General features: G+C 43.9%; 1 protein-coding gene across 1 annotated transcript in view; it reads right to left on the bottom strand.

Annotated features, from left to right (window-relative positions):
* Nucleotides 1–10,000, bottom strand: part of LOC119597529 — a 25,354-nt gene that overhangs the window by 10,119 nt on the left and 5,235 nt on the right. Inside the window, exon 3 of the mRNA XM_037947105.1 lies at nt 7,842–7,866. Coding sequence (XP_037803033.1) covers nt 7,842–7,866 — 25 coding nt within the window. The remainder of the gene's footprint in view (nt 1–7,841; nt 7,867–10,000) is intronic.

Below are 10,000 nucleotides of genomic sequence, written 5' to 3'. Positions count from 1 at the left end.
CGAAACAAAAGTCGGCAAACTTGTCACCTTCTGTCAATTTTACGACGCGTCTTGGTCAGTCATAAAGAGAAATAAAAAAAATGTCATGCGAAAAAAAAGAAGAAAAAAAAAAAGAAGAAAAAAAAAATGTCATGCAAAAAAAACAAAATGGCGAGACAAAAAAATAAGATCGGAATTTCAGTAATTAACGGCCATTTTTTTTTCTCTAGTCTCTCTAATCCGGCAATAAAATCATAAATCTAACCCTATCCCCTCCCCTTCCCCCTTCCCCTTCCCCTGTAATAGTATGTGTACGTGAGTGTGTGTGTATGTGTGTATGTGTGTGTACGCACGTGTGCGTGTGCGTGTTTTAATGAAAAATAAGAAAATGTCAAGTAGCTGACACACAAATAATGGAAATAATCACATGGAAGGGGAGGAGAAGGAGAAAATGAGAAATAAGGAAAGGGAAAGGTCAAAAGCTTAAAAGGCAAATATATATATATACATAATATATATATATATATATATATATATATATATATATATATATATATATATATATAGATAGATAGATAGATAGATAGATAGATAGATAGATAGATGTAGATAGATAGAGAAAAAGAGAGGGGCGTGGCAAAGAATTACACGCCAAAATACGTCAACCTTTCCCTTGCCCCTTCCCCCATCCCCATCCCCATCACTCCCCCTCTTTTACCTTACCCCCAACCCCCCCCCCAACACCTACCCCTCACCAACACGCCCGAAGACTAAACTTAAACCCGGTATAAACATCCGGTTCAAACGCCCATGGTCGAACGTCACGCCCTCTCCACCACCGCCACGCCGCCCACTGCCGACAGCCAGGACGCCCACCGCCCTGCCTACCCTCACCTTCCCTCCATCTCCTGCCCTGCCCCTCACCTCCCCTCTCCTTCCCCTCCCCTCCCTTCCCTTCCCCTCTCTATCCATTCATCACCCTCCCTCACCCAACCCCTCATTCCCTCCCCTCCCATTACCTCTCCCTCCCTTCCATTCCCTTCCCCTTCCTTACAGCCCCCTCCCCTCTTCCACTCTATCACCCTCCCCTTCCCTCTCTCCCTCCCTTCCCTCCCCCATCCTTCCTCCTTCCCTTCCCTTCCATTGCTTACCCCCCCCCTTCACCTCCCCATCCAACCCCTCCCTCCCTTCCCCTCCCCTACCCCCCCCCCCAAATCCGGAGTACCGCCACCCATATAAGAGGAGCTTCCATCGACGCGAGAAACTTCTGGAAATAAACTTCTTTTTTCCCCCTCGAGTGTTCTCATTTTTCGTTTTCTATTTCGCTCTCGCGTCTGAATTTGTGTTTGTCTGTTTGCCTCTTCGTCTGTCCCTGGTTCTTGTCTCTCTCTATCACTCTTTTTTTCTCTCCTTTTCCCTCTCTATCCCTCTCCCTCTCTCTCTCTCTCTCTCTCTCTCTCTCTCTCTCTCTCTCTCTCTCTCTCTCTCTCTCTCTCTCTCTCTCTCTCTCTCTCTCTCTCTCTCTCTTCATTAACTAATTGTTTGGTTATGATTTTTAGATTATAAGCAGCCATGTGATTAACAATAATTAAATTAATTTGCGTTTTGTCACTCACCTTGAATCATATAAAAACATAATTGAAAAATATAGTGTGTGTGTGTGTGTGTGTGTGTGTGTGTGTGTGTGTGTGTGTGTGTGTGTGTGTGTGTGTGTGTGTGTGTGTGTGTGGCGTGCGTGTGCGTGTGCGTGTGCGTGTGCGTGTGCGTGTGCGTGTGCGTGTGCGTGTGCGTGTGCGTGTGCGCGTGCGCGTGCGCGTGCGCGTGCGCGTACGTGTGCGTGTGCGTGTGCGTGTATGCATCTTTCCTCACTCCTTTTCCCTCCTTCCCCTTCCCTCCTTCCCTCCCCCTCCTCCCCCCTCCTCTCCCTGGCAGTGTATCTCGGGACATGAATTTATCCTCTCAAAGGCATGCGGAAAGAGAGGGAAAAGGAGCAACTATTAATATTGCATTCTTAGATTATGTAAGGCAGATGGCAAGGCAGGGGAGGTGCAGTTTGGGAAGGAGGGGGGAGGGGGTGGTGGTGGAGGAGGAGGGGGGGAGGGGGAGGGAAAGGAGGAGGGTGAGGAGGAGGAGGAGGTAGTGGTGGTGGTGGTGGTGGTGGTGATGGTGGTGGTGGTGGGGAGGAGGAGGGAGGAGGAGGAGGAGGAGGAGGAGGAGGAGGAAGAAGAAGAGGAGGAGGAGGAGGAGGAGGAGGAGGAGGAGGAGGAGGAGGAGGAGGAGGAGGAGGAGGAGGAGGAGGAGGAGGAGGAGGAGGAGGAGGAGGAGGAGGAGAAGTGGTGGTGGTGGTGGTGGTGGTGGTGGAAGAAGAAGAAGAAGAAGAAGAAGAAGAAGAAGAAGAAGAAGAAGAAGAAGAAGAAGAAGAAGAAGAAGAAGAAGAAGAGGAGGAGGAGGAGGAGAAGGAGGAAAAAAAAAGAAAAAAAAGAAGAAAAAAAAAAGGAAATGAATACGAACTAGGAAACCAAAGTTCCCCAATATTACGCGCCGCCTTTGGGTCTCCCCGATGAACCCTCTGGCGGCCGTTTTTTGAATTACGCCCTGCCATGGGAGGAGGGGGAAAAAATGAAGAAGATGAAGAAAAAGAAGAAAAAGAAAAAAAAAAAACGAAGAAGAATGTGGGAAAAAAACAAAAAACAAAAACCAAACAATAAGAAACCAAAGAAATACAAAGCAAGCAATCAAGAAGAGGAAGACGAAGAGACAACAAAACCCGAGGGCGCAGGAGGAGCGAGCGAGGGCGGCTGCCAGCATCGCCGACGAGGATCATTTTCAATATCCGATCCGAGATGGACGTTTCTCTCCGAGCCGCCCGCGCGTCCCCCTCTCCGCAACTCGGATAAACGTTTCTGCGCACTTTAAAACGTTTTTTTTTTCTTCTCTTTGTGCGTTTCGATTCACTTTTCTTCTTCGTTTGTTTCTTTTTTATTATTATTATTATATTATTTGTGTTGAATCGTTTTTGTCTTAAATGTTTTCCTCATTTTGCGTTGATTCACTTTTGTTTCAAACGTTTTCCTTATTATTATTATTATTATCATTATTTTTTTTTTCCCGTTGATTCACTTTTGTTTCAAACGTTTATTTTCATTTTTTTCTTTCCCATTCGTGGGATTCGGAATTTAGTAAAGGGCTACAGAAGTAAAAAATACTAAAGAAATTAGCATAGAAGAAAAACAAAACCTGAATTAAGCAAATGTAATAAAACGATAAAAAATAATAAAATCAAGGAAATGGGTAAAGAAGAAGAAGAATCAGACAAATTAATAAAGAAGACGAAGAAGACAAAGAAAAATCAGCATTACGCAAAGAAATAAAGAGGTAAAAGAACAAATAGAGGAGGAACAATAACCACAAAAAGAATAATAATAAGAAGAATAATAAGAAGAAGAAGAAGAAAAAGAAGAAGAAGGAAAGCCCCCCCCCAAAAAAAAAAAAAAAATCCTAGCAGATCAACCCTGCCCCATATACGCGAACGAACGCCTCCAAAGGACCGACCACCGCATAAGCCGACCGACATCTGGCCACGACCTGCCCTAAGGATTCGAACGCAGGACCCCGGCTTCGGATTCCTAGCAGCTAATGCTCAAGGAACAGTCTCAAGGGAAGGCCGGAGGAGTCTTCAAGGAAAAACTGAATTCCTTTTGGTCGATTAATAAGTGAGAAATAATCTACGATGGAAGAAAATGCCAAAAGTTACGTTATAGGAAAACAAAGATAAATGAATAAACAGATGAATAGATAAACAAGTCAATAAACAAATCTATAAAGTAATAAATATATAAATAATAAATGTACAAATAAACAAAATCATAAATAGATAAATAAAAGTGAATAAAGCGCCTTCCTCTGATATAGATAGAAAACACTAAAAATAAAAATGTACCATAAAAAATTCCTTTACTATAAATATACACAAAAAAATGAAAAAAAAAAAAAATCCTTCGCATAAAAATACACCGGATTTTCGGGGTTAATGTCTAATTTCCTTTCCTACTGTCTTTCTTTTTATCTTCTTTTCTTTCCTTTATTCCACTCTCATAAATTCTCCTCGAGTCTCTTTTTCCTTTTTGGTCCACGCACTACCCTATCTTCATTTCCATCTATCCACTTAAGGGGGAGGTGGAGGTGGATTTTCTTAATATAGGAAATCCCAAAGTGATGGGCTTGGTGTCCGGCCAGAACAGCTGTGGCTCTTCCATTCTGCGTGCCTCCCCTCCCTGCCAAAAGCCCGTTGCCATGAGGTGACTTCATTTCAAAATATTGGAAGGGAGATGCGACAGGAATATCTCCCTCGCGCGCTCTCTCTCTCTCTCTTTTCGTCACTGATTAGCATTTTATAGATAAAATAGAAAAAAAAGGAGTGGAATTTCTCTCTCTCTCTCCCTCACCTTTCTTTTCTCTCTCTCTCTCTCTCTCTCTCTCTCTCTCTCTCTCTCTCTCTCTCTCTCTCTCTCTCTCTCTCTCTCTCTCTCTCTCTCTCTCTCTCCCTCACATTTCTTCCTTTAACCCATTCTCTCTCATCAAAAAATAAAATAAAGAAAGAAGGAAATGTATAGAAAATTCAATTCCAACATCTTGCTATGTCATGTTTATTATTCTATGAATTTCCCGAAGCTGCAGTTATTGGTGTGTTAATGTCGATACCGTCTGCACGCTACGATTTTAATTACTAAGTATATCTTGAAAGTGCCTTCACTATCTATCCATCCATCTTGTTATTTTTTTCTCTCTCTTTCTCTCTTTTTTTTCTTTTCTTTCTCTCTCTCATTCTCTTTCTCCATCTCTTTCTCTCTCTCTCCGTTCCTCTCCTTCCATTATCCTCTCTTTCCTCTTCTTTCCCACTCTCGCACACTCTGTAAAAGCATGTTATTTATCTTTTTCTTCCCTTCTCTTCTTTTCTCCTCTCTCTTCTCTTCCTCTCCTCTCTCCTTCTTCCCTTCCCTCCTCCTCTTCCCCCTCTCACGCACTCCTTAAGATCCTGTGTGCAGGTGCGGTCAAATCGCAATCAGGTGCGCCAATCAGGTGTGGCCACTGCACCTACGAGGAAGAGGGGGGGGGGGGTGAGGGAGGGTCCTCTAGCCTTCACTTAAGAGGAAATGCCCACTTACATACCCATGCTGTCTTAAACAATGCCCCCCTCTTCTCTCTCTCTCTCTCCCTCTCTCTCTCTCTCTCTCTCTCTCTCTCTCTCTCTCTCTCTCTTCTCTCTCTCTCTCTCTCTCCCTCCTCCTCTCTCTCTCACCCTCCTCTCTCTCTCTCCCTTCCCTCTTCTCTCTTCTCTCTCTCTCCTCTCTCTCTCTCTCTCTCTCTCTCTCTCTCTCTCTCTCTCCCTCTCCCTCTCCCTCTCTCTCTCTCTCTCTCTCTGACGCACACTCAACCAAGAGTCGCTCAAGGAATCCAGGAAGAGACCAGGACAGGAAAGGAGACTATATTCGCTGACGGCCGGCCAGTTCGCACCGGTTTTTGGCGAAAATACTTGCGTCTCCCCCCTGGGAGCTGCTGGAGGAGGGGGGAGGGGGGGAGGAGAGGAGGAGGAGGAGGAGGAGGAGGAAGAGGAAGAGGAAGGAGAGGAAGAGGAGAGGGGGAGGAAGACGGAAATGTAGAAAAGAAGGAGGAGGAAGAGGAGGAGGAATAGAAGGAGGAGGAGGAGGAGGAGGAGGAGGAGGAGGAGGAGGAGGAGGAGGAGGAGGAGGAGGAGGAGGAGGAGGGAGGAGGAGAAGAAAGAGAAAGAGGCGGAGGAGCGAGGTCATTGTGAACGCGTTGGTTTTCTTTTGAAGGACACTTGCTTGAAATTAACGTTGAGTGTTTTAATTATTGCTGTGATTTTTTTTCTTTCTTTTTCTCTCTGTGTCTTCGTCTCTGTCTCTCTCTTTCTCATTCTTTTTCTCTTCCTCCTTCTCTTCCTCCCTTCCCTCCTTCCTTTCCTTTCCTTCTCCTTTCCTCTCACCTCCCGTCCCTCCGTTCCTTCTCTCCCTTCCTTCGTTCCCTTCCCTCTTCCCTTTTTCTCTTCCTCCTCCTTCTCCTTCCCCTCCCTCCTCCTCTTCCTCTCCTCCTCCTGCCTCCTCCTCCTTTCCTCCTCCTCCTTCCTTCTTCCCTTTTCTACTTTCCTTTTCCTCCTCTTCCTCTTTTTCCTCCTCCTCCTTTCCTCCTCTTCCACTTCTCCTCCTCCCTTTTCTTTTACATTTCCCTTCCTCCTCTTCCTCCCTCCTTCCCCTCCTCCTCCGCCTTTCTCTCTCCCTCCCCTCTTCTCCTCTCCTCGCTTCTGGGGCCAATGTAGACAAGCATTATTTCATCTTAACTTGCAACCACGCAACTGTTAGTTATCGCTTGGGAAAAAACACACACACACACACAACACCACATACACATACCACCCCACGTGGTGTATGTATGTATGTATGTGTTGTGTGTGTGTGTGTGTGTGTGTGTGTGTTGTGTGTGTGTGTGTGTGTGTGTGTGTGTGTGTGTGTGTGTGTGTGGGTGTGTGTGTGTGTGTGGTGTGTGTGTGTGTGTGTGTGTGTGGTGGTGTGTGGTGTGTGTGTGTGTGTGTGTCGGGTGTGTGTGTCTATATCTATCTATCTATCTATCTATCTATCTATATATATGTATATATTATTTATATATATATCTATATCTATATCTATCTCTCTATCTATCTATCATTATCTTTTACTATTACTATTATCTATATCATATATATATATATATATAATATATATATATATATATATATATATATATATATCTATATATCTAGTATATTATATATATATATATATAGGGACGGTGCAATGCTAAAAGTGTAATTACGTGTGATCCCATGTCCGTCTCTGCCAAACCCATTCTGGCTTTGGCCCTTCTGTCATTTTCGGCCGAACAGCTTGGAGATTACTAAAGTGATGTAAGTGTTTGGCTTGTGTGTGTAAATATGCTTGTGAATCTGTATGGATATATACTACCTTATCTTTTCTTCTGAGACTTGAATTATATTTTGTTTCATTGTATGCCAGTCAGTAGAAAGATTTCATTATATATTCGGACACATATAGATGCACACAAATGTGCGCGCACGTACACACACACACACACACACACACACACACACACACACACACACACACACACACACACACAACACACAACACACACACACACACATAAACCACACACACACACACACACACACACACACACACACACAGGGTCAACATACCTATCACTGCACCAATACCCAAGGCAACTGACACGAGATCACTAATCCAAGATGGATTTGACAGACAGACAGACGCGAACGAGTCACAACAAACGCAGCCAATGTGGAGGGTAGGGGGTGGGGGATGGAGAGAGAGTGGAGCGTGTGTAGGGGGGGGGGGAGGGGGTCATCATGCTATCAATATGTGCTTATGATTCACTTAAAAGCACTGAGTCATGTAACCCCTTCCTCCGCCCCCCCCCCTTTGCTCTGACCCCTTTTTACCCTTTTGCTTTGGCTGCTCCCCCCCTCCCTCCCACCCTTCCTCCCCCCCCCCCCATTGTGTCACCTCGCCAAATACCACGTGATCTGCAAATTGCAAAGTAAAAATACGACTCGGACTCTTATGCAAGCAGTTTCGAGCATTCTGGCCTTATATATACATGGTCGGTTACTTACACACACACACACACACACACACACACACACACACACACACACACACACACACACACACAAAACTCCCCCCCCCCCCCCCGACACACATACACCCCACACACACACACACTCACCCACATACAACCCCCCCCCCCCCACATACACAGATACTCACGGTCCCTCTCCGTCTCTCGACCCGACTTCCTCACGAACCTGAAACGAAAAATAAATACATGAATAAGTAAATAAACATCACAAGATGAACACAGTCGACAGACACACGGGAAAAATTATAGATAACAAGAACAAGGACAAAAATAAGAACAAGAACAAGGACAAAAATAAGAACAAGAACAAGGACAAAAATAAGAACAAGAACAAGGACAAAAATATAGGAACAAGAACAATAATGATAATGAGACAATGGTCTTCGGGCGCTAATTTTGGAGACAGCAACTAGGGTCTCGCCATCTACTAAAGACGGAGAGGAAGAAGACAAGGAGAGAGAAGGGGGGACGAAGAGAGAGAAGGAGAGGACGAAGACGAAGAAGAGGAAGGAGAAAACGAAGAGAAAGAAGACGACGAGGAAGAAGGAGAACACGGAGAGGAGGAGGAGGAGGAGGAGGAGGAGGAGGAGGAGGAGGAGGAGGAGGAGGAGGAGGAGGAAGAAAAAAAATGTGATATTAAGTATTAATAATTAATGATTAAAATAAAGGTGAAATAAAATAAGGTAAAAAGGGTGAAGGAGAAAGAGAAAAACGGTGAAAGAAGAGACGGCGAAGCAGAAGGAACAAGGGAAAAAGAAAAAAAAGAAAAAAAAATAACAACATACAAACGAAAGGGAAAAAAAGGAAAAGGGGAAGAAGAAAAAAATATATAAGATAAAGGAAAAGAAAAAACAATTATAAGATAAAAGAAAAGAAAAACAAACAAAGAAACAAAAACAAGTAAACAGCCTAATTGCATAATAACTGTTACACTGACAAAAAAAAGTGCCAGTAGAAGAACTTGATTAATGTGTTAATTTGAGGAGATGAGAAAGAGAAGAAGGAAGGAAAAGAAAAAAGGACGGGAGAGAGGGAGAAGAGAGAGAAAAGGAAAAGAGAAAGGAAAAAGAAAAGGAATAAGGGAGGAAGAAAAAGACGGATGACAAATGAAGTGAGAGAAAAGAAAATATAATAAATCCAAGAAACATAAATGACAAAAGATAATAAATACATAATCACAATTCCCAATCACACCAGAGCAATATTAATGACAACGATAATAAAGATGACATAAAAATGATACAATAACAAGGCATTAAAAGAATAATATAACATACCCCTACCTACCTATAAAACACACACACACACATACACACACACACACACACACAAATTAACTAAAAACGAAATAAATAAACAAATAAATAACGGCAAAAACAATAATTCTCTCTCTCTCTCTCTCAGGTGTTCCGTATGTAAAACACTCGTGCTTGCCTTCATGCTGTCGGCACGCGCAGGAGGAGGTCGCTCGCTCGCATTCTCTCGCAACAGCTGTTTGAACGCGCACACAAGCACGCACACGCACGCAAAAAACACACACACACACACACACACACACACACACACAACCACACACACACACACACACCACACACACACACACACATTTCGAACGACGAAATTTCTGGTCTCTTGTTGTTAATGATGTCATTATCATCATTATTCTTATCATCATCACCGTCACCACTACAGTCATCATAACTTCCCTATTTTCCTCTTCATCCCCCCCCCCTTGTACATTATATGAAATCAAGCCACCTTCTAAGATGCAATAATTGCATCACGATGAGAGAGAGAGAGAGAGAGAGAGAGAGAGAGAGGGGGGAGGGAAGGAAGAAGGAGAGAGGGGGAGGGAGGGAGGGAAGGAGGGAGGAGGGAGGGAAAGAGGGAGAAGAGAGGAAGGGGGAGGAGAGAGGGGGAGGGAGGGGGGAGAGAAGCAGGGGAGTATTTAACTTGCTGATTAGATCCGGGATTTAAATTGCTGATTGGACCCGACCGGGTTTAGGATTTCCTCCGAACCTTCTTTTCCTCCCGCCTTCTCCCCCCTTTCGGAAAAAAGACAGGAAAATAAGAATAAATAAAATGCAGTTAAGAGAGTCTAATTTTTCTTTCTTTCTTTCTTTATTTTTTTTATTTCCATCACGCAAACAGGGAGGGGAGGAGGTAAGGAAGGGAGGGAGGGAGGAGAGAGAGATAGGAGGAAGAAAGGGAGAGGAAAAGAGAGAGAACAAAAAAAATCTTCAAAAAGTACAAAATAAAACTAAAACAAACAAAATCAATTCCTCCC

Source organism: Penaeus monodon, chromosome 39, assembly GCF_015228065.2.
Source record: "Penaeus monodon isolate SGIC_2016 chromosome 39, NSTDA_Pmon_1, whole genome shotgun sequence".
Classification (NCBI taxonomy): domain Eukaryota; kingdom Metazoa; phylum Arthropoda; class Malacostraca; order Decapoda; family Penaeidae; genus Penaeus; species Penaeus monodon.
This window is presented reverse-complemented; position numbering and strand designations above follow the sequence as displayed.